The following is a 25,760-nucleotide window of genomic DNA, read 5'->3' on the forward strand; positions in this document are numbered from 1 at the left end:
TCTTTATTATCATTATACATGTACAACAAAATTGTGGATTTTGTACTTGCATTACAAGCACATGCCAATTCAGATGCCACTTTGTTGTAGGTTTATTTTTCTTTTCGTTAGGCTTAATGAGTTAGTAGCAAAAGCTTTCACTGTTTCTCTGTTTTTAGTTGAGTTCAGCTAATGTTAGGACTTTAACATTTTCTGTAATGTTAAAGCATGATGTTTCCACCCCCATGCTTCACAGTAGGTATGGTGTTCTTGGGATGCAACTCAGTATTCTTCTTCCTCCAAACACGACCAGTTGAGTTTATACCAAAAAGTTCTACTTTGGTTTCATCTGACCACATGACATTCTCCCAATCCTCTGCTGTATCATCCATGTGCTCTCTGGCAAACTTCAGACGGGCCTGGACATGCACTGGCTTCAGCAGCGGAACACGTCTGGCACTGCGGGATTTGATTCCCTGCCGTTGTAGTGTGTTACTGATGGTGACCTTTGTTACTTTGGTCCCAGCTCTCTGCAGGTCATTCACCAGGTCCCCCCGTGTGGTTCTGGGATCTTTGCTCACCGTTCTCATGATCATTTTGACCCCACGGGATGAGATCTTGCGTGGAGCCCCAGATCGAGGGAGATTATCAGTGGTCTTGTATGTCTTCCATTTTCTGATGATTGCTCCCACTGTTGATTTTTTCACACCAAGCTGCTTGCCTATTGTAGATTCACTCTTCCCAGTCTGGTGCAGGTCTACAATACTTTTCCTGGTGTCCTTCGAAAGCTCTTTGGTCTTGGCCATGGCGGAGTTTGGAGTCTGACTGTTTGAGGCTGTGGACAGGTGTCTTTTATACAGATGATGAGTTCAAACAGGTGCCATTCATACAGGTAACGAGTGGGGGACAGAAAAGCTTCTTACAGAAGACGTTACAGGTCTGTGAGAGCCAGAGATTTTCCTTGTTTGAGGTGACCAAATACTTATTTTCCACCCTAATTTACGAATAAATTCTTTACAAATCCTACCATGTGGATTCATGGATTTTTTTTTCACATTCTGTCTCTCACAGTTGAAGTGTACCTCTGGTGCAAATTACTGACCTCTGTCATCATTTTAAGTGGGGGAACTTGCACAATCGGTGGCTGACTAAATACTTTTTTGCCCCACTGTATATGTGTGTGTGTGTGTGTGTGTGTGTGTGTGTGTGTGTGTGTGTGTGTGTGTGTGTGTGTGTGTGTGTGTGTGTGTGTGTGTGTGTGTGTGTGTGTGTGTGTGTGTGTATATGTATATATATGTATATGTAATCTATATGTAATATTGCCACTATTCCCCAAGAATAGCTTCTTGACAGCCACCCTTCCACTGAGTCCATTTCTGATGAGGCGTCAGTGAACAGTAGACATCTTACTTTCCTCACATATCCTAACTTGATTTACTGAGTACAGTGCCTGTAATATTTTTGTCTTCAGCTGGTTACGTTGTCATTTTTATGTCACACAGCCACACAGGCGCCCATGCATTCCAGTGTGCCAACTCATGATAGAGGCAGACGTGTGCTATTATGATGGATGCTGTTTTGTTCGGTGGTGACCAGACTGGGTCAAGTTGGGCTGTGTCAGTGGAAAGGCCAGTGCATGATTCACAGCCGCTGCTTCATAAAGACCCAGAGATGATACATCAGAAAGAGGGGAGAGAAAGGAGAGAGGGATAATGATGGATAAAAGATATGAAAAGAGAAAGGAGTGAAAGTTTCAGATCATGTTGAATGAGAAAAAGGCAACAGCGTTTCGCTTAGCTTCCCGACACATTCTCCTTAGCATTCCAACATACTATGTAGCCAGAAGACGTCTAAAAAGGAAGATATTAATGTGCCCAATTGTAATGCTGACATTTAGGCAGTGCAGGGTGGGGGTGAAATGGGAGGGGGTTGATACAGGAGAAGAGGCATAGAGACTGTAAGAGGTGAAGTCAGGCATAGATTTTGTGACTTAATTTTGAATGATTAGTCATAAGAGCAGGGCATTCAAATGTCAACACTGTCAAGATGTGAGGGTCTGTTTTGCCTCTTTGATGGGCCTTTGTGTATATTGTCCATTTGGCCTTTTTGTCACTAACAGCCGTGTACTTAAGGTTATTTCTTTATGACATTTCAAAGACAATCAGGAAACGTCGGAAAGCAAATATGCGTGTAAGTGTAGGTGTGTGCGCTTATTCTGCGTAGGTGCACACTGTACTTTGTGTACACTGTGCTTGTTGACGTAGCTGCCATCTCTGCTACTGCCTTGATTTCGTATTGTGGCGATGTTAATTAGTATTCCAAATCCCATGGCAGTGCTAGCAATAATGGCCACACACACACACCTACACACACTCAAGTGCAGTGAAAGAAGGTGGCTCTCTGCATTAAAGCCTTCATATAGCTTTTCACTGTAAATGTGAAGGAAAATCACATGCATGTCTGTGTGGGTGAATAAGCAGTGATCACAGATTGATGCGACGTGTCTCCGTCAATGTCATGGATCATTTGCCGTGAAACACTGCTTTGATGCTGTTTGGACCAAGCAGTGTGTCATCTATATAATAATATGGATGAAGTGAGGTGAGCAGAATGTGCTCTGCCATTCCCTCCATAAGCTTCTCTGTAGCTACACCCCCTCCCGACCTCACACATTAAATCCAACCTAGCCTGTCTGACTTTTCCCGAAGGCAGGTCTTCTTCTCCTTCCTTTTTTTTCCCCATTTCACATTTCAAAATGTCATGTCCTTTTCCCCACTTGCAATTCATTGATTATTTTTTATTCATATTTGATAAGGTTGAAATTATGGGTTAGTCGGCCAAACATATTCCCAAAGTATATAATTATTCAGGTCAATCATAAAAACACATTTTATTCTTTATATTCACTTTCTGCAGTATCCAATTATTTCCTCTTTGTCCGTTCTTTTTCATGGCCTGTCTTGATAGCAGAAAGTTATATCTAAACACACTCCTGATTCTTGTTTCCCGCAGTCTCTTTATCAGTCTTTGCTTTTGTTTCGTTGATAGAATTTCCATTTTTATGCACCAATTAAGCAGACAATTATAGAATACATCTGTTTGTGGGCTTTCATGCATATGTAAACATGACAGGCACAATATTTGAAAAGGGCTTAAGACCTCAGTGTGTTTTAAGTGTTGTTACAAGTGCATATGGGTTTGCCAACACATGGACAAACATATATGTTTGCTCACACCTAAGTGCATCTGCCCTCCCGCCATATCATAAAACACCCCCATCACAGCTGCTGTATATTTAAATATTAAGGCAACCGTTTGAAGTATGCAACACCCGAGTGCTAAGATAAGCCTTTGCTTGACATGAAAGACGTTGAAGGATGGCATACTATTTTGTTGGAACTACAGTCTTTGTTCGATATGACAGGAATACAAACAGGAACACAAGTGGGATTGTTTCTGGTTGACAGAACAATGGTGTTGTTGATTATTAACAGGCACAACAAGGAATTGTGTGCAAAAAATAATAAATAAAAAAATAATTTTATAAAAATGACAGCGTGTTGCCGCGGTGGGGAACATGTGAAGAGGAGAAGCCGGACAGGGAAGCTGGGAAAGATTTGTCTGATGAAAGCGAATGAGCCTGTACTGTGGGAAGAGGGTTTTACAAGAACAAAGAGCGAGCAGAGTCTCTTTCCAAGTAGATAAATAATAAATGTGATGGGGTTGAGAAAGCTATCTTATGGCCACAGCCTAATGCAACAGATCAGGGGTCATTGTCGTGATGGCAAAGCCCCAGCTATAATTCCACTTGTTTTGGCAGCTTTTATCTATCCCCCTTGGGCTCTCTCTCTTTTTTTGAAAACTTTATTTATGCTCTGTTTTTAACTTGGAGCAAGGAGAGATGAGCACAGTGCTTTGTCATCTTGGTGGGATCACTGATGACTTGGAAAGAAGAAAAAAAAAGACCCTAAACACCAGAGAGGAGGCAGAGCAATAAAATAAACAAGAAAATAAGGGATGTGCAGAGGGAAACAGACAGGAGGAAAAATAAGAAGAAAAGAGCCCGAGGACAGCTGAAGTTATAGGAGTGGGCAGCGCGGTGCCAGATGAGAAAGAGGGAGAGAGACGGTGAAAACTGAGATGAAGGGGAAGGGACTCTTGCGATGTTATCTTTTTTGGCATGTTCTTTGCTGCTTCGTAGCGCCAGGTAAACGCAGTCTTCAGCTCACATCTACCTTTGAATTTTTGTTTAAACGAAATTTTACACATAAATAATTTAAGCAAATTCCCATCTTAAGTTACGCTATCTTCCTCACACCTCGAATATTCATCGAGCTATGTGCGCATGCATGATTAAGGAGAATGAGCAGTTGTAACACTGGTTTTAATATGTTACCGTGCGCCGCTGTGTGTCGAGATGGTTTTAAGCAACAAGCTTGTTCTCTCCTTCTAACACCGATCTACTCTTGCTTTCTAGCCACTCCTCTTCTGTGTTTTGTCTTCTGAGCTCTCCCCCCTCCGGTCTCTTATCTTACTCTTCTTCCTCTCTTGAGGCGTGCGCCATTATGTACACCCAGGTGTCATGTTATGCAACGTGGGTCTACTAAGTTAGTGCACAGAAAATGCAAAACGAATAGAGGGAGAGGTTAGAAAAGCTGTATTTGTTTGTCATTGCACTCAACTTGTCATGTCATGCATACACAAGGGTATTTGTGTGGGTTTTTGTTTTTTCTCCACAGGCCTGTGTGTCTTTATCTCTGCACTTATGTTTCCCCTGCACTTATGTTTCCCCTGCATGTTTTATGCGTCTCACTTTCAACTCGTAATAAACTCCTGAAACCCCTACAGGCCTCGAGGCTTTGCCCTTTTGGTGTTTGCTTCTCTTTGCGCTCTCTCTCCCTCTTTTTTTTTTTCTCCCCCTAAACCTGCCCCCTCTTATCAACTCCGCTCACTTCCTCTGCATCGCTCATTTTCTGCCTCACTCTTCCCAGCCCGCTTTCTCCCCTCTTGTGAAGTGTGCGACCTCTGTAACTTTATTTTGCTCGTCGCTGGGGACATTAGCCAGAGCAGGTCAATGAATATTGATGAGCTCATTCAGAGCGCTCTCAGTAAAGGCCAGACAACGAGATCTCTGCATCCCATGGCTCCGCTGGCACTCCCAGTCCGATACACTGACATGCCCACATCCCGTGTTCTCTCCCTTCACTTTTTTTTTCTTCTTCTTGCCTCTCAGGTCAAGGACTGAGATAATTGCCAAGTCATAGAGAAGATTATCAGGTAGCTTTGTTGATGGGGGCAAAGGTTCACACAGTGTTTCACTAATAGCCCATGTAAATTTAGGAAGAAACGGAGCATCTGTGACTTGAATTTGATTTTGAAGAGAAGCAGACTCATGGGTCACATTAGCTGAACGAGGCTGTCAGGTGTAGTGTTGCTTGTGATGCAGAGTATTTCAAAAAAAGAGTTTACCATGCACATTTTTGTTAGTAACCATTTTTGACAATGATTGGCAATTGCAATCATATGCATGACCTTATCATATCGTTTTAAATTTTAAAATGTCATCATGAATTACAATTTGAAATTAAGTCTAGAAATATGAAAAAGGTTAATTTTTTTGAAACAAAGGTCAAAAAGCAACATTCTCAAGTATTACCCAACAGCAAAGTACATTAACTGCACACTTAAGGGTGGAGATGAACTTGAACAAATTAGTGCAGTCTAACCTATGGGGATATTGTAAATAATGGAACTTTAATTTAATAGTCACAAAAACTTGTTACTTTATCAGCGGAAGTAAGGAAGAGGAGGCAAAGTATGGGGTTTTTTGTGGGGGGTTTTTTTGTTTTTTTTTAAGAAACAATAAAATCTGGTTCAGAAATGTGTATATGTATAGCTTTTGAGATTAACTAGCCTTCCTGTCATGTTCGTGTTTAATCTGACCAATTTACAACTTAAAACACTCATAAATACCGTGTTTTACATCTGATTGCCTCAAGGCCTTATAATATCCTCCACACTATGCACATGAACATATAAAAGCGATGATCACGTCTTTCATTGACTTTTGAGTGTTTTAATCAACCTTGTTACATCTGTGGTGCGCCCCTGTGGGGTCGTTCAGTCAACAACCCACGCAAATGACCCACTGAACTGAATTTGGTGGTGAAAAATGTTTGTTATGCTAATTTAAGAGCTGTTAAAACAGACCGGTCAATTTTGAGCAGGAACACTAAAGTAAGGAGGTGAACAAAACTGGAGGGCTAGTGGAAAGACAAATTGTGTCTTGTAATTTATTGATGCTTTTATTTTTTGTTGTAATTGTATTATTTTTATTCCTATGTTCAGCACTTTGGTCAGTGGTTGCTGCTTTTAAAGTGCTTTATGAATAAAGTTGGTTGCTCACTTAATTTGGAGCAACTGGTCATGACAGTCCTTACCGCAAAACTTCCGCAAAACGGTTACCTGGACCAGAAATTGGTTTGGGTGGTTGTCATTTACTTTACATAGACAACCACCCAACATATTACATATTGACGCAATTAGATGCCCAGGTATTTATAAAAAAAAATGCTATCCCCCTTCATGCTGCTCGTTTGATAGAAAGGGGGAATTGAGAGTGCTCGTCGTCGTGATTGAAGTAAGATGTGATGAGTGTGGGAGAGAGCTGCCAAGACGGACAGTGATGGACAGCACTCATCATTAACCCGTCGACCACAGTGTCACACCGGCAGGTGATGATTTGTTAACTATATACTTCCACCAGTCACTCAGTTGCAAGGAGGGAACTTGTGAGGAATGAAGGGATGGTGTCATGTGGTGCTGGTCTGCATGCGTGTGGTGTGATCTAATAACTGCAGCATAAATGGAGTTTTTATTTAAAGTTGCACTGATGGTATGAATGAGCGCTGTCTTGAAATATCAGTGTCCTTATTACTTACATCTTTCCACCATGAGGATGATATTTTGGTAGGGATGGGTATCGTTTAGGTTTTATCCGATACCGGTGCCAAACCGGTACTTTTGAAACGGTGCCGGTGCTCAAACGGTGCTCAAACCGGTGCTTAAAGAATGGAGAACACAAAATTGGTCCAAAAACCTCTCATGGTCAGCTGGTTTTTTGTAAAAAGATAACAGCCTTTTCTGCAGCTATGGGGCATATATGGTATCACTCTTGGCTGGAAGCAGTGCTTAAACAATGGAAAAAACACAAACTTTGTCCAAAACCTCTCATGTTTAACTGTTTCCCACTTTTTCTTTGGTCATTTTAGCCTTTTTGGCCAGGGTGAAGGGAGTATCTGCCATCAAACAAGAAGACAGCCGCATGTAGCTATGATGATGTTTGCTAGTTCACCTTACATGCCATAATGTAATAACGTGGTTAGCCTACTCAACGTAAATTACACACGAACAACACTAAGCTACTCACGCAGAAAAGAACGGCTGCTGCTGCATCATCATCCTCATCATTTCTGCTACACTGGCAGGGCTAGGGGCCAGGACTCTCCTCTTCGTGTTTTTGGGGGATGTTGCTAACTCCGGGTCCGATAACAGGAAACCCACCCGCAGTAGATGTGCTCGGTGTGAGGTCTCGCAGCAAGCTATCAAATAAAGCGCATTTCTGGGCTTTTAAAAAAACCCGCTATGCGTCGCCAGGTGTTTCATCGGATTCGAGGTGTTACCTCCTTTGACAGTATCACAGTATCAGCTTAAAGCACTTGTTGCAGGCTGCTGAGTTTGCATATTTTGCTGTGAAGTACAGCCAGGCTTTTGACCGCTTCGCCTTGGGCATTTTTAATCTGTAGCTCTGCTCTAAAAAAACGTAGGTACCTGGACCCGCCTACTATCCTCGGAAACGTAAAATGATTGGCTAGAAGTGTATCACAGCTCAGGAAAAAAAAAGCACCGAAATAAAGCACCGAAATGTGCGCTGCTTTTCGGTCTGGTTACTACCGTTTATGTCAGAACCGGTGCCACACCGGTACCCATCCCTATATTTTGGTGTTTGTTTTTACAACTGGAGGGAGGACTACCAAACAGTTTTTATCTTCAATGCTACCAACAATGACCGTCACAGGGCTCCTCTCAGTTACCATGACTGGCATGACAGTTTGTATAGTGTGTAGGGTTTTGTGTTATCTATTAGCAAAAATGGATTTTAGTTTTCTTAATTATGATAAAGTTATCGATGATTATTGTGTTTTGATTCATTCATAGTTCAACTTAATGTAGGCAGTAAGTCATCATCCAGTTAGCCAACCGTTTTGCTTTGATTGTGCAGTATGAACAATGGGGAAAAACAGACTGAAGGCATACAGAGATTCACATTTTACCTGATATCCTTGGGTCGTTTAGCTCAAGCAATGCTGTGCCTCAGTTTTCAAGTATTTGTGGCATTAGTTATTTACCAGTTAACAGTGAATTTGAAGTTTCTATTATATATGCCTATCTAAATACTCTATTATTTTTTTATATTTAGTGATATAACATTATATTTAAGTTAGTGCTGTCAGCGTGCGTGGGGCTGCACGGCGTCAACGCATTAGTGCAGTTAGCTCTTAACGTGTTAGCGTCGTCCAGCCCCACCCACGTGGCGATCCGCAGTAACTCGCTAACCGAGATTTAATGCAGTTACTGCATTAATGTCATTTTAAGAAGATTAACGCTGACAGCACTAACTTAAATTTATATATGGGCTGTGCATGATTGTGTTATATAGCACATATTATCCACAATTGTTTACACTGTAGTCAGTGTTGTTCATTATAGATTCTAGCCATAGGGTGTTTTGTTAAGGCAGACAGAGGCAGAGCTGTGACTCTGTGCTGTTTTTCTAAAATGAACCTCTGATGAAAGTTACTGATGTTGAGAGTTTAAATGGTAATTATTAAACTTTAAAGAAACTTTAAAAAAACCACTCAGAGCTTGACCAGCAGCACTGATTGTTGAGTCTAGGAGTTATTTGTCAGACTTCCCCCTTGCTGATTGTGAGTGATTGAGCTGTTTGTCTTCTACATTTACGGACAACTGAGATTTTATTTTTTTTGAAGCCATGATTTGATTAATTAATAAAAAAAAACAAAACTAGTGCATGTTGAAAATGTAAGCATTAATCATCAATCACTGTCATCAGAGCTGTATCTGATACGACTGCAGTAGGTTCCTGTCTTGACTGTAATCCGTTTAGTCTGCAGGTAATATATATAAAAGCCTTTTACTGCATTAAGTAGTCGCTCTGTTTCACCGAATGTGAAAAGGAATGACTGCAGAAGTAGACGATAATTTAGTGGAGGTGGTCAACAGCTGTTGAATATTGCAGCCTTTTCATTTTCGGAGAGCTGTCAAAAGGAAATGTAGATATGAAGACTGTTTTCAGAACTCTGGTTGTCCCCTCAAACCTCCAGCAAGTAAGCAATTACTCCAAGGGTTGCTCTGTTAAATCAATAATTTAGGGGGCGATCGTGGCTCAAGAGTTGGGCGTTCGCCTTGTAATTGGAAGGTTGCCGGTTCGAGCCCCCGCTTGGACAGTCTCGGTCGTTGTGTCCTTGGGCAAGACACTTCACCCGTTGCCTACTGGTGGTGGTCAGAGGGCCCGGTGGCGCCAGTGTCCGGCAGCCTCGCCTCTGTCAGTGCGCCCCAGGGTGGCTGTGGCTACAATGTAGCTTGCCATCACCAGTGTGTGAATGTGTGTGTGAATGGGTGGATGACTGGATATGTAAAGCGCTTTGGGGTCCTTAGGGACTAGTAAAGCGCTATATAAATACAGGCCATTTACCATTTACCATAATTAAACCTCAGCCTATGAACACTTTGGTTAAAAAAAACCATGTGCAGTAGATTTTTGTCAAATGTTAAGCAGGCCCCTTATTTCCCTATGTTTACTGACCATGTGATCATACCTTTCTTTCTTTTATGTGAAGCTACAAAAGGTATCTACAGACTGCAACATCGTTATGCCCACAATCAGTTTTGAACTAAAAGAAGAAAACGTAGGGTCATAAATAAGTTTGTAGGGTCCTGGGAATTTGTTTTAATGGAGTAATGAGTAATTTGATGGGAGGCAACTTGTCTAGGAGCAATCGTTGTCCAACTTGGACTGACTGCAACCGCTCCCAGACAGTCTGCAAATAATTCCTGCCTAATTTATAAGAAGGCAGATTCCCAACCTGTTGCAATCAGTCTGAGTCACTCTGGATTGATGAGCACAACTAATCTGCCATGCTTCTGGCTATAAAAGCAAGATCTTTTTGCAGATAAGCTGTCTTACAGCAGCTGCGTCACTGCTTGTGGAGGAATTCCTCAATTTCTGTGAGGTTCTGGGTGAACTCTTGCTGGGCTTGCCGATTTATCTTTTATGACAGATAATTATCACAAACAAGACTGTATGTAATGGCCAACTTGACCCCATTCAATTGCAAACTTATAGCAGACTAACAGCAGCGTATTGCCATTTTATTGTCACCTTATTGCCATCTTGGTTCACCAAGTGCTGCTGTGAAGATGGGATCTGACTGCGAATGGTTGCAGACCTGCTTCCCCATCTTTGAAGAAACCATTTCAAAGGCTGCAAGATCAAATGCTCATTTCACACAGTTGCAGTAATTCTATTTATCTGGCACTCTACAACTACTGTTGTCCCTAAATAGATTTTTAGCATTAATTGAAGCTTGGCAGTCAGTGGACTTTCCACCAACATAATCACCCCAAACATACACACGTGCTCATACACATATGCTCAAGTCAAATAAAGCCTGATTTGGCTTCTTTCTTTTTTTTTTCCCTTAAAATCTTGCTTTATGTCAGTTCCCGGTTTTAAATTTAAAAATTCCATCAGAATGCTGTCAGAAATTGAGCAACTACCAAAAAAATTAATGGGGTTAAATCTATGAACAGTATAATGATGTTATTATTGAATACTGACTTTGTAGGTTGAAGAACTGTGATTATGGGCTTTATGGAGTTCTATTTATAACACTTTATATTTTTACTATAACAATAATATAAAATATCAACAATTTACAAACTAGTGCAAAAATGAGTACTTTTCTGTCTTCTTAACATAAACCAACAAAGGAATACCAAAAAAGAAGGTTCCTCTGCTCTGTAGCTTGTGCAACTTTTTGAAGATATTTAGATTATGCACTAAAAAAAAAAAGAGTCTAGTAACTCTTAACCAGCTCACCTGAAAGCACAAACATTAACACTAAGCTTGGTATGGCATAGCATGGCCTGGTTGGGCGTCAGAAACATAAGTGAGTGGCATAGGCCCTAAGCTGGCATAGCCAGGTGGTCAATTTAATGTATGGACCATCAGTCTCTAGTCTAGTCACTCGCATTAGAACATGTAGGCAGGCAGGGAGGGAGAAAACATACTGTCAACCTCAGGTGCAAATAATGCATTGCCAATTATGTCTCTGGGTCGTAACAAGAGGAGAGGCAGTTCTTCAAGCCTTGGCACCCACTCTACTCTAACATAGCTTCATAGCTTCATGCTCAAGCAACAGCGGTATGTTTGCAAACTGTAATAAATGTTATGCCGTACCTGTCAGGCACTTAGTAATTACCTCAAACCTTGTCGTGCCCTTAAACATCTATGTTGCACTGTACACTGCTTTTAGGGTGGATGTTGACAGTCCTCAATAAAATGGGTAGAAGGCAGGTTTTTCAAGGAAAGGCAGTCCTTTGCTTAACTTTTATGCTTTGAGTACCTATAGACCATTTCTTTTAGTGTTGTTTTGTATGCTAACATATGAAATACATTAGCTAACATGTCAAAGCATAAAAATTTACTTTAACAGTATATAAGACAAAAACTTTAACCCATAAAACCCTGCTCAGGTTGGTGCTGTGACCTGCAATAATAGTGTTAATAATGGTATTTTTGCTTGTGTATTTTCATGCTTGAAAAATGAAAGTTTTTTACAATTTGTTCAAGTTGATTTAAATATAAGCCTTTTAATAAAGGAATATTTCTTTAGTTTTATGTGTACTGAACTAAGTCCTCTTAGTCACTTAACCAACAACAAGCTATTATAGATTTGTTCAGTTCATTTAAAAGGATGCCATAAATTGTAAAATGATAAAATGTACTGAAGACGGCATATGGGGCTCATTTCATTGGAATATTATGTTTACCCCTGAAGAATTATTGTTCAGCATTTAGGGTATTCGTTCTAAAATTATCTACAGTATTACCTTCAAGTGTGATGAAAGCCGTGCATATTTAACAGACCACAGCTGAACACTTTGATGCTGGAATATTTATTTAGTGGGATCTTATAGCTTAAGGAAAGACTGTGACATATGGTGAAAACAGTTTCACAGGAGTTTATGGAGCTTTGTTTCTTTGCTTCTTCTCTGCGTGCATGTTTGCATGGTCCTCATTGTGTTTTGTGTGTGTCTCCCCATTAATGGAGTGAAAGCAGTCTCATGCAAGTAACTCTTTCATCTGTCTACCCCCTCAAACACACTCGCATACATATATAGTTTCTCTTTCTAAAGCAGTAAACGTCATCTGGACTCGTCTGCTGTGGTCTTTTATACTTCATCTCCATTTCTATCCTCTGAGAACTGTATGTGTTTTTGCCCATGAGGTTTCTGACAATCTTTTTTTTGCTTTGCTATTGATGTGGTCCTATCTCTTTCTCACACACTGGCACTCTTCCTGTCTTTTTTCCCCTCCTATTTTATTATCATATGCTGATAGCAGAGTTAGAATGCATTGCAATTTTTCAATTTGCAAAGCGAGAACCTTTTGGACTACACAACACTGTTTTTGGCAAACTATAACCAACTCTGATTACTGTTAGTCTTTTTCAAAAAGGTGAAAGCAGTTTTTTTTTTCAGCTTTAGGAAGATTTACAAGGTATGACATTTCAGTCAATCTTTCTAACTCATGTAATGCTGTGTAAGCTTTTAGACGAGACCAAGAGGAGACTGCTGTAGATTTGAAAGGAAAATGTTTTTCCCATCTCCCTTAAAGCAGGAATTTTACCACTCAGCAGTGCAGCATGTTGATATGTAAGGCTCTCCTTGGCTGTTTTGTCTTTTTGTTTTTTCAGCAGCTGCACGTGAGGACCTTGCAGTCACTGACTTGCCTGTGCCAGAGTATTCTAGAGTAAAGTTTGAGGTTTTCTGTCCCACAGTTAAAGATTGGCCCAAACTGGGTCATGCAACAGGATAATGATCCCAAGCAGAGCAGTAAATCTAAAATCGAATGGCTGAGCTGAAAAAGAAAAAAAAATGTGTGGGCCTAATATCCTCCACAATGATGTGACAGACTGAAGAAGTCATACAGAAGATGATCACTTCGTTATTGCTGCTAAAGGTGGTTCTACGAGCTACTTGATCATAGGGTGGTTCTACAAGACACAATTTGAAGATTTGCAAAAAGAATTCCAGATTTTTGATTTATCCATCATTGTTTACTGTTATGCAACGTTAAATACACTCAGGCAGAAGGTCAGAAGGCAGCAGAATTTGTGGCTATATTTTATATAGGTTTTTCCCTTTGCATGTTAGTGATTTAGCATATTTGTATTTTCGCTTACAGTGTTTCTGTCTGGGTTTCCAGAGCCAAGTCACGATTTCCAATACAGATAGTGTGTGTTATTAATAGAGACTGTGTTATCCTGGGGACCTGAATATTACTGCCATTCCCGCAGTTTTTCAGATGTTGGTGAACGCCTCATTTCTATCTCCCTGTCCCTACTTTTTTTAAACATGCTGGCTTCGAAATCATAATCATTTTAAAAAAGAGCCTCATTGTTTCTGTTTCAGTTTTTAGCGTTTTGTACAAAGTGTTTCTAAATCAATGATTTGTCTTGAAACTTCATAGCAAACATTAGTAGATGGAGATGGGCATTTTGCAGTGTCCCATTGCAATTGCATATCAAGACACACACAAGCAGTTTCAGTTTTTCATCCTGCTGAAAAGGCTGACAGAGGGTAATAAACCAGCTACTGGTAACTGCTCATTGTCATGTTTCATTTACTTCCACCTCCCCCTGTCTGCTTTCTTCATTTCCATGCTTTCTTCTTGTTCTCTATGTTCATGTATATCTTTTTGTTAGCACCGTGGCTACCTCCAGGCACAGTGGGCGAGCAGTTTAGCATGCTGTTGTCATAATTTAACAGCAGCGTTGGCTGTGCCAGCAGAAAAGAATTGGTTTTTTATACTTAAAATTACACGCAGTTTGTACTTTCACCCTGTGCAACCATTTCTCTCTGTCGGTATTATGGCATATCATATTGTTTGCTGATCTCTCAGTGGGAGCAGCTGCAAGTGGTTTACAAGAACTGAAGTCTTAATTTCTGTTTTTTTCCACACTTACTCAATTTGGTTTTAAGGGAAATGTGTGGTAGAAATTTTTTCTACACCTTATCTGTAATATATAGTATTTCCATGTGATTATTTAAAAGAAATTAAAAAAGAGCAATCCATACCATTTCTAACATACGTTTTACTGCCTAAAGTGTCTTTTGCTGCCTCTTCTTTATTGCTAAACAACTAAAGCTTTTTCAAGCACTGCTGGTTAAAGCTGCTGTTTTCGGTTGATTTGTTTTATTTTCACACAATAGAGAAATATTGCACAGTGGATATGGTATGGTATTTTTTCCTGATAACCTATAGCACTTTATGTTTTCCTTGGCTTTAAAAATAAACCATTGTTTCTGCAGCACTGAGGTAGTTCTATGAACATAGTAATGATTCCCACTTATGTGACACCTGATAAACACAACATTAAGGCCATTCCCCGTGCTTTTCTTTTATCACGCTTACTAAAGCCACATACACAGTACTTAGGATGGAAAAATCAATGCCTGACCTGCTGTTGCTGTGCTATGATTGGTTCTGTCTTGAGGGGGAAAAAAATAAAAAAAAATAGTTACTTTACAGATGTTGTTATCCATACAGGAGATCAGTGCTTGATTTAAAAAAAAAAAAAAAAAAAAAAAAAATTAACATAAAAAAAAAAAAGACTTTTTAGATAGTAGGAATGTGGTGTGTGGGTATTTGCAGCCTTTGTATGCACACAGGAGATTTACAACTCCACCACTGGGAATGACACAGATCCACACACCACCTCACATCTGCAAAAAACACAATATGTTTATTAGTTTCACATGGCAACTAATTTGGTCAAAATCTTTGATGAAATAAAACAAAAAAATCTCAGCATTGATTTGTAATTGCGGTTTGAGTTTGGCTGTGGGCTGTGATTTGATACGTGACTTATAAATATGAAAACGTCCGACATATTCTCTGAACAACTTAAGATGAGAGGGGTGCACAACAACGCAAGATTATTGTATTAACAAGTATGTTGAGGTTAAAGACAGTATCACGAAGTTTACCCTTTTTAACTTATGACGAGTAAACCTAGTCTAAAGCAGGTTATGTTTAGAATTTCTGTTTAAAATCACATCTTTAAAAAAAACACACATTTCAATGACTACTTTGATTTTTCATTCTCTACTGAGAGAATATGTTTTATTCTTGCAACATGGTGAGCCGCAGCTTAAAGAGGCATACTGTAAAGTTGGTCTACAGCAGAATTCAAGTTTATTTGATCCAGAAATTATATTTTCATATTCATCCTATATATCAGATCTATTTTATACAGATGAAATTAAACCTAATAGACCAGAGATTACAAAACTTTACAATGTCTTCACCTTTTAAATTTTTTTTATGACAGTGACTAAAGTAGGTTGCAGTTGATTGGTCAGTTTTTTGCCAAAAAATAGAGCTGACAAGTCAAATGTCCCGTTTAACTGAAGCAGATAGCTTGGGTTGACAAAGACAGCTTGATAACCAGTGTCGTGATTCGTTTTATCTCTGACTGAGATTTTAGGTTTTGCCAGGCCAGCTAACACAAAGAAAGTCTGGCTATTTAAAACTTGCTTAGTAGTACACATCTCATAAAAGCCTGCAAATGAGTCAGAGTCAGATTTAGGGTGAGTAACGCGGGGGCTACAGAGATTTAGGAAACTAATTCTGAAGAAAATCTGGGAGGAATTAGCAAAATGTGCTATTTTGAAAGCAAAAGAAAAGAGTGACGAAAGAATTTTCACTGCAGGCAAGCTGGTTTTAAATAATTGTCAAAAAACATAAACTTGATTATTACAGAGCTACCTGCGGGTAATTAAAATGCTTTATTTTGAGCACACCTGATGAATTACTGTTTCCAGGCATTACAGTATTTTGGTGCAACACCTTTGGCAAAGAAGAATAAATATAATTTGGAACAAGGACAAGGATCCTCGAGGCTTCGCTGCATGGTAATAAGGGGAAGAATAATCAGAACAAACACAATAGGGCTCCGGCTGCTTTGCTCCATGTAGGGTCTTAATTATCACATGCTATGTTGCCTTGCTGTCTAAAAGCATCAATATTAGGATAGGCAAAGGGTGGGAAGACGTGGAACGCAGATTGAAAGTATCTGACAGTGCTAAACAGTTTTTAAATAGTAAAGAGATTTTGATGTACATCATATTTACATTGGTTTATTTCCCTCGCTAATATATTTCATGGCATCTGCTAACAGTTTCACTCCCCCCTCCCTCTTCCGTTTGCCCTCCTGCACTCTGTTCATTGTACAACGCCACAGAGGAAATGTTGGTTTTAATCACTAGGCATAATTAATTGACATCCTTCCTTGTTAAGAAAATAAAAGCCTCAGAGCCACAAAGTAATTGACAGAGTTAATTTGGGGGACAACTGTAGGTGAGTTTTGACGTGTGTGTGAGTGGGCAAGTGAGACGATGCAATCTGATAGCCTTTTGTATGCGAAAGAGTTTCTATTTGGATGCATCTGGGTGCACTCACCGTTTATCATTTTTCCATTCCAGGGGGAACATATAATCAGAATATTATCGGGGAATCCCAAGGTCTCACATACCCTTGAATTTACATAGATAATGAATAAATGTGTCCATAAAACTTTAAAAAGGCATCAATAGTTAGAAAATGTTCAGTATTCATAATGCATTAAAGCAGTAATAATGATGAACAAGCTCTGGGTTGCGGTTTACATTCAGGGATGGATTTGAGAGCTTTAGATTGCAGTGAGAGCTTTTTACAGGTAGTTAAGATTCCATTTCTGTTTCCCAAGTGACCTCCATTTCCAGAAGGTCCAGAGCTTAAGCTTTACTCATTTATTGCTCCATCCTCCATCACAAGGCAATTGACTACAACACTGGGCGTGTATCTGTTATGCTGCCAGTGGTTTAGTGCATGATTAGACATTTATAACATGTCTCAGAAGAACTTTAGTCGATTGCCACGACTTTTGCTGTTTATAACAGCATTGTGCAGTAAAAATATGTTTCTGTATATTTTTGAGGTTGATTTTTCCATTGAAGCATATTTTCGAATGATTCTGGGTTCATTTTTTCCCCCCCCTTGGCTGTATATGAGTGCTTTAGAGCTAGATGTCAGCCAATAAACGAGTGGGATCTGTGCCGTGTGCATGGATTTAAAACCATTATACAAGTAAAGTATCGCTAGGAATAGAATACAAATCCAGTCGTATAAATGTGAGCGCTCCACCAAGGCTGACACCGTTCCCCGAGTCTGGCTGCTAGTGATGCATGTGTGTGCGTACATGTGTTTGTGTGTGTGACACAGCCTGTCTTGCAGCAGCCTTGCTTTGGCAGGTCATAGTTTTCCCCTCAGAAATCAGCCGCTCTCTGAACTGTTAAATCACACTAGAAGCCAACCTTTGAGAAGAAAATTAATTACTTTCCCTCCTCTCCCCCTCCTCCTCCCTCTCCTCCTCCTCTCATTTCTTCCATATTATCCCTCCCTCATTCCTTTTCATTCTCTTTTCTCACATTCTTTCCCCTCAGTCGTTTTTTCTTTTTTCAAATAAAGTTGGCCACAGGTGACTTTTTTTTTTTTTTTTTTTTCTTTTGGAAAATAACAATGAAATGTGCCATTACTCTTAAAAGCCTTATTCTTTCCGTTTGCTGGCTTTGTAGCTTTGATGGAGCTCTAGATTGACTGCGTGTGACTGTGCAGTTCATTCGCATCTTGCTTTGGCAGGAATATCGTGCCCGCAATCTTTAGTGAAATCATTATGTTGTCAAGTTTGTTGAGAGCTTTCTTAATTTGAAATCAATGAAATGGGCTCTATCCATTTTTGCGTATGGTGTGTAGTGGAAATAGCCCGCGTACCCGATGACTAAGATGAGCGTCTCAGTGGATGATGCTGGCATTCGCTGTTATGTTTATCATCAACGACACACATAAGGCAGAATTTTAACAGAAACAGGCATGCTCGATGTTCAGTGTCCTGGGTAAAGCTTGCAGTCAATGTTCTCGTAGCTACCATTTTGTTTTCATTCCAAATTGATTTGCCTTCCTCACAACCCGGTTTCTCTTTTTACCTTTTTCTCAGATCCAGATAGAGGATGTGGAGAATGAAGAAAAACGATACAGCCTTTTCCAGGAGCTGTTGGAAGCGGCGCAGAAGTGGGAAGACTTTCAGTTGCTCATTCTTCTCCTCCAAGCATGGCCACCTATGATGAAAGAGGAAGTGTAAGACAAACGTCCATCTTATTTCGTGTTAATGATTTAACAGTGATGATTTAACAGGACAGTGCTGTCATGGCTTCTATAAAGACTGATTATCAGTTTAAAAATAAGTTAAGTATTGTAAGTGTTTAAAAACAGCTGTGGAGTAGTGAAGACTTATATGCTGAACCTTATCTTTGACAGAGCCAGGCTAGCTGCGCATCCTTCCAGTAAACTATGTGAGCTCTGCTGTTGGCTCTTGTCTAAAGTTCAGTGGACTGAATATGAGACAGAGCAGAATTAACTGTCAGCAAGAAAAGAAAAAAGCCTCAAAGTATTTTTTTGAGCACATCTATTGTGGTTGTTACATACTTTTTAAATGTTTTTTAAGCGTTTTTATAGTTTTTAAGGCTGTATTCGTGTTTTGCAAAAATCTTGTATCTAATTTCTTTATATTTTTCTTCCTAGTTGCCAGACTTTCTTATGATTTTAATGTGGTCCTGAGCAGTATTTCTCTAGGTTTTCTGAAGTTCTTCAGAAAGTTTGGAGCTTTTCTTTGGATGTTGGCTCTTTATCCACACATTCTCAGTCCAGTCCATGCACCTGACAATTTTCAAAAGAATGTTTTTATTTTTTTATATATATATATATATATATATATATATATATATATATACCAGAAGGCAACATTGCAGACATAGAGGACAGTTACAAGTACTTGGGGATCCCGCAGGCAAATGGGAACCATGAAGAGGCCGCTAGAAAAGCTGCAACCACCAAGTACCTGCAGAGGGTCAGGCAAGTCCTGAGGAGTCAGCTGAATGGTAAGAACAAGATCCGGGCCATCAACACGTACGCCCTGCCCGTGATCAGGTACCCTGCTGGGGTAATAGGCTGGCCAAAGGAGGAGATAGAAGCCACTGACATAAAGACAAGAAAGCTCCTTACCATGCATGGAGGGTTTCACCCCAAGTCCAGCACCCTGAGGCTGTACGCTAAGCGGAAGGAAGGGGGCCGGGGATTGGTGAGTGTCAGCACCACAGTCCAGGATGAGACAACGAACATCCAAGAATACATTGGGAAGATGGCCCCAACTGACCGAGTGCTCAGTGAATACCTCAGGCAGCAGAAACCCAAGAAAGAGGAGGGAGACGAGGAACCATCATGGAAGGACAGGCCCCTGCACGGTATGTACCACCGGCAGATAGAGGAGGTGGCTGATATCCAGAAATCCTACCAGTGGCTGGACAAAGCTGGACTGAAAGACAGCACAGAGGCACTAATCATGGCAGCACAAGAACAAGCTCTGAGCACAAGATCCATAGAGGCTGGGGTCTATCACACCAGGCAAGACCCCAGGTGCAGGCTGTGTAAAGATGCCCCAGAGACAATCCAGCACATAACAGCAGGGTGCAAGATGCTAGCAGTCAAGGCATACATGGAACGCCATAACCAAGTGGCCGGCATAGTGTACAGGAACATCTGTGCCGAGTATAACCTGGAAGTCCCGAGGTCAAAATGGGAGATGCCCCCAAGGGTGGTGGAGAATGACCGAGCTAAGATCCTGTGGGACTTCCAGATACAGACGGACAAAATGGTGGTGGCTAACCAACCGGACATAGTGGTGGTAGACAAACAGAAGAAGACGGCCGTAGTGATCGATGTAGCGGTTCCGAATGACAGCAATATCAGGAAGAAGGAACACGAGAAGCTGGAGAAATACCAAGGGCTCAGAGAAGAGCTCGAGAGGATGTGGAGGGTGAAGGTAACGGTGGTCCCCGTGGTAATCGGAGCACTAGGTGCGGTGACTCCCAAGCTAGGCGAGTGGCTCCAGCAGATCCCGGGAACAACATCGGAGATCTCTGTCCAGAAGAGCGCAGTCCTGGGAACAGCTAAGATACTGCGCAGGACCCTCAAGCTCCCAGGCCTCTGGTAGAGGACCCGAGCTTGAAGGATAAACCGCCCGCAGGGGCGTGCTGGGTGTTTTTATATAGTTAAGCCATTTAACCTGCTGATCATTCAAGGGATGAACAGACAATCCAAAATTATCAACTGAAATTGTCTTTTATGTGTGAGCACATAACTGCACCTAATTCTCAATTTTCTAGTAAAATATAAAGAAGCAAGAAGTGAGTGGGTCGAGACTTTTGCACAGTACTGTGTGAAAGTTTATTTCCCCCTGTTTGTAATTATATCTGAAATATCACTATGTGCCCAGAAATACCAAAGAGGCAATTTCTAGGAAAATATTTTATAAATATAAAACATAAATATCCAATAATGCAGTGTATTAGTGTAGCATATAATGGTGCTGGGTGGAGTAACTCTTCCTTTTAAGTGTTTAAATATATGGTGCTTCATGGCAATACATACGTCTTTTCAATTTGTTCATCATTACTTGCTACATATTAAATAAGGTTGAGTTACCATGGTAACATGTCTCCAGAAGGCAATATGACTCTTAGGAAGGCACGTGAATGGACTAATTAGTGGAGTTATAATGTGTTGACAATAGTATTCATATTCCATACATGATGCGTGGTATGGGATTTCTCACAATGCCATGTTGTTAGCCTTATTATTCACACGTTCATATGTACTGAATTTAAACTCAAACATGTAAATATTTCATTGTCTGTGGTTTGGAGGTAGTAATTAAAATATCCCATTGATGCTGACTGTGTGGAGAATACTAATAGGCTACGTTCACACTGCAGGTCTTAATGCTCAATTCCGATTTTTTTGTCTGCTCGTTCACACTACAAATAAAATGCGACAGCAAACGCGCTCTGGTGTGAACGCTCAAAGCGGCCCGCATGCGCAAAAGAAGCTGTCACACACAACGAGCTCTGTTTAGACCCAGAGCAACAGTATTGTTTGACTGATGGCCCTTAATATGCAGACTTCGGACTTCGTTTCCCAATTTTTGCTTTAAGTTATTTTGTTATTTACATAATAATGTAAATAACCTAATAATGATCCTTATTGCTGTTTAAGAGAGGAGCGGTGCTTCAAATGATAGCTGCAGATTTCTGTCAGAATCTGCAGATTATACAGTACAAATAAAATGTTCACATTGTCTTCCCAACAGTTTCACTAACATCTACACTGGATGGCCAGGAAGCGTTCGCGATGTCTTCTCGGGCGCTTCTCTGGCGCCGATAATTGGCTTCAGTCTTGTGTCGGTGACGTAAAAGGCGGATTTAATGCGACTTGACCGTTCAAACAGCAGTCGCTTTCTAAAACATCGGATATGTATCGGATTCAGTACCACATACGAAAGTGACCCAGATCGGATTTGAAAATATCGGATTTGCGCCGTTCACACTGTCATAGCATGATCGGATATGGGTCGCATAGGGTCAAAAAAATCGGATTTGATGCGCTTTCGCCTGCAGTGTGAACGTAGCCTTAGTGTCGCGGCTCATATGGTGTCAATTAATTTTCTCTCATTTTTGTCGCCTCTCTCTGCTGGTGCCCTCTCAGCATCTTCAGTGAATTTAAAGTTAAAAATATAAGTGCTGTTTCTCTGCTTTGGGTCAAAGCAGCCACTTAAAGTGAGTGATTCTGTGTGTTTTGTTGCTTCACAAACACCCATAGACACTTTTTAAAATGTAGTTTCTTTATTAGATTTGTTGCTTTGGGAAATGGGAACGCATGAGGACACGGACATTTTAATGGGCAACTTCTATGGACTGCCTTTGCATTTTACTAAGAGCTGGCGGTGCCTTTTATCTCCTAGATGCTGTGTACATAGACTTTTAGACTCGGAAATCACAGAGCCTCGGGCTCTGTCCTTCTTGCACCAGCTGATGTCTTATGAGCCACAGTAAGGGTTGGCTATATTATCAATAAACCCTAATGATGTGATTGCTCTTCCCCTGCTCTATTGTTCTCAATTAAAAGCGAGCCGTTCTCTGAGGACCACAGAGACAAACTGGTTAATGTTCCTTGGATTTTATCCTTCCAGCTCAATCAAAGCAAGGTTCTTTTGCAGTAGTTGTAATACACTCGTGATAACTTGAAACTTTATTTATAAATGTGTGTATATTTTATAAGTGTGTGTAGGATCAGTCCAACTGCGCCTTCACAGTTAACTAAAAGTGAAAAACTAGTTCATGCATTTATTACTTCTCACATACAAGTTCTTAAATAATCAGGCCCCATCTTATCTTAATGACCTTGTAGTACCATATCACCCTATTAGAGCACTTCGCTCTCGCTCTGCAGGCCCACTTGTTGTTCCTAGAGTATTTAAAAGTAGAATGGGAGGGAGAGCCTTCAGTTTTCAGGCCCCTCTTCTGTGGAACCAGCTTCCAGTTTGGATTCAGGAGACAGACACTATCTCTACTTTCAAGATTAGGGTTAAAACTTTCCTTTTTGCTAAAGCATATAGTTAGGGCTGGACCTCCCTTAGTTATGCTGCAATAGACATAGGCTGCCGGGGGATTCCTATGATGCATTGAGTTTTTCCTTTCCAGTCACCTTTCTCACTCACTATGAGTTAATAGACCTCTCTGCATTGAATCATATCTGTTATTAACCTCTGTCTCTCTTCCACAGCATGTCTTTTATCCTGTCTTCCTTCTCTCACCCCAACCGGTCGCAGCAGATGGCCGCCCCTCCCTGAGCCTGGTTCTGCCGGAGGTTTCTTCCTGTTAAAAGGGAGTTTTTCCTTCCCACTGTTGCCAAAGTGCTTGCTCATAGGGGGTCATATGATTGTTGGGTTTTTCTCTGTATCTATGAAGCGCCTTGAGACGACTTATGTTGTGATTTGGCGCTATATAAATAAAATTGAATTGAATTGAATTAAATCTATTGACTCAAGGTGCCAGTAAGAGTAGCAGCAGGATTATAGTATCACATTAGTGACACAGCCTTATATACAGTGACAAATGTAAGCGCATAAGTAGCATGCTTAATACTTTAGTTTAAAAGTAAAAATAAGTAAAGTAACCAGGATGCTTTATCTTGGATAGAGCTTTTATACAGGTTGTTTATGTCATGGTCCTGGGTGAGTGACCCAGTGTTTTGTAGCTGTTTCATTTCATTTCTTGATTATTTGGTATTTAGGGTTGTCACTGTTAATATTTTTGGTTCTGTTCTAGTAATTCTTTTTCTCAGTTTTTGTATTTTGAGCTCCTTCTGTTCTGTGTGACTGTGCCTGCCCTGGTCCCACGTCTCCGTGTTTCCTCCCTGTTGCCATGTCTGATGTCTTAGTGTTAAGCTCGTGTCTGTGCATACCTGTTATATTTCCTGTTTTACTTTGAAGGTCCTTGTCTTATGTGAATGTGTCTGGCTTTGCTTCCCTAGTCTCGTTAGCCCTGATTTCTCCCAGCTGTGTTTCCCTCCTGTCTCCTATTCCCTGATTACTCCACTGTGTATATAAGCCCTGTGTTTTCTTCTGCTTGCTGCTGCTTCGTCTGTGTTGTCTCCCCCAAGTCTCTCTGTGTTGTCTCCCTGTGTAACCTCTGTGAGTTTCTCCTTCTGTGCATTCAGGTTTCAGTTCAGTTTCATTAGTTTTCCCAGTTTAGAGTTTCCTTAGTTTCTGCATATGTCATCTCCGCTCCTGTTGTGTTCTCCACTCAGCTCGCTCTCATCACAACCTCGGCCTGCATTTGGGTCCTTACCTCACCTCCACACAGCTTGCCTCGTCAGCCATGACAGTTTATAGCCCTCATTTTCTCCATGTAACGACATCAGTCATTTCCATTCAGCATTTGCTCCTTCTATCATATAAAATGCAGCTAACACGTGCTCCAGCGATACTCAGCTTGGTCCATTTTTGACTTCTGGGCTGCTTGTATTAATGCTTCACGTGCCTTCATAACCTGGTTGTACCCAACAGTTTGTTTTTGCCTCAACTAGTAAAACGAACTTGATGTTTTTACCTGTAAAGCGAGCAGTTTTCTTGCATATTGTACAAGTGTTGCCTAAGCATTCTACTTTAGAGGTTGTTGAAGTAGCTCCCTTTTTACTAAATCATCATTGGAGGCTGACACGGCTCTCACTCTTAAACATGCTTGTCTTGTTGTTGTGCTCGCACGGCGAAGCTATATCATTAATATTTTAATATGAAACAATTTAATTACACAAAAAATTTATACCGGTATCACGCACGCTACGATATGGTCAGTCTTCAGTTTAAACTTGGGAAGTGTCATAACCCCAGTTATGACAAATGTTTCAGCGAAATAAGAGTAAAAGCTTTCATTTCCACCACAGCTGGAGGACTGTGGAAATTAGGCACGTAAGCCCATTGTTGTTCAAGATTGAATGGATCCAGTGAATTAATTCAGATGTTTGATGATTATCTGTTTATGCTCAGTCGCGTTAAAAACAAGCGGCAGGTTAACAGCGTGTTAACACGTGCGTTCCTTTTTAAATATCTCTTTTTCTAAAGAAGGCAGTAAGCATTATCCACCTCTCATTCTCGTAGTGCGCCTGTTGACTTCGGTTTTATATAAATGGAGCTGTACAGTGTTTGATCAGCAGCTGTCTTCCAGTACAGCAAACTTTGACTCCACAGTAGTTTCATCTGCTGAAAAGCAGGTAAAGCTTCTGAGTCTCTTGGAAAGATCTGACTGTGGAAATAGGCAATTACTGTAGATACAAACTGGTGAAGAATAGATTTTTATTTTATTTTTCATCTGGACTCTTTTGTCTGTCAGTTTGAGTCATCTTCAAGCTCATGGTGTCCATAAAGTACAAAAGAGGTTAAAGTTGGTTGTGAATGGGGAAACAAATACTGTAAGTGGGAGATGAAAACAGTTTCCACCAGAAGAACATATTTTTTTTTAGCTATTGGCAGTTTAATGGACAAAATGAAAAACATTATTCAACAGTCCATTCATAATGGACACCAGGGATGTCATTAGATGTGTTGAGACTGATGTAAAAAGCCAACACACACACACACACACACACACACACACACACACACACACACACACACACACACACACACACACACACACATACATATTCAGTAGAGAAGCACTAGAAGAGATTAGGGGTTTGTTCAACTCTGCTGCTTCAAGGTCACCCCAATTTCCAATGAAACTCCACTGCTTTTGTGAGCCTGATAGCTACAGTCGGACCTCTGGGACAGTCAGCTATAATCATTTGTTTTAACCACAGACTGTTTTATCTGTTGTCTTGTTGCATCTGTCTTGTACATTCAAATGTGAGCGTAAAATCAGCCTGTACATATGTCTTTTTGTTTTTTCTCATTTGTTTTGGCATCCATACTTTGTTAATT

General features: G+C 40.5%; 1 protein-coding gene across 1 annotated transcript in view; it reads left to right on the plus strand.

Moving 5' to 3' along the window:
• Window positions 1–25,760, plus strand: part of nbas (NBAS subunit of NRZ tethering complex) — a 176,526-nt gene that overhangs the window by 131,784 nt on the left and 18,982 nt on the right. The window contains exon 50 of the mRNA XM_004541960.6: window positions 18,384–18,523. Coding sequence (XP_004542017.3) covers window positions 18,384–18,523 — 140 coding nt within the window. The remainder of the gene's footprint in view (window positions 1–18,383; window positions 18,524–25,760) is intronic.

The sequence above is a fragment of the Maylandia zebra genome, linkage group LG15 (genome assembly GCF_041146795.1).
Source record: "Maylandia zebra isolate NMK-2024a linkage group LG15, Mzebra_GT3a, whole genome shotgun sequence".
NCBI classification, from domain to species: domain Eukaryota; kingdom Metazoa; phylum Chordata; class Actinopteri; order Cichliformes; family Cichlidae; genus Maylandia; species Maylandia zebra.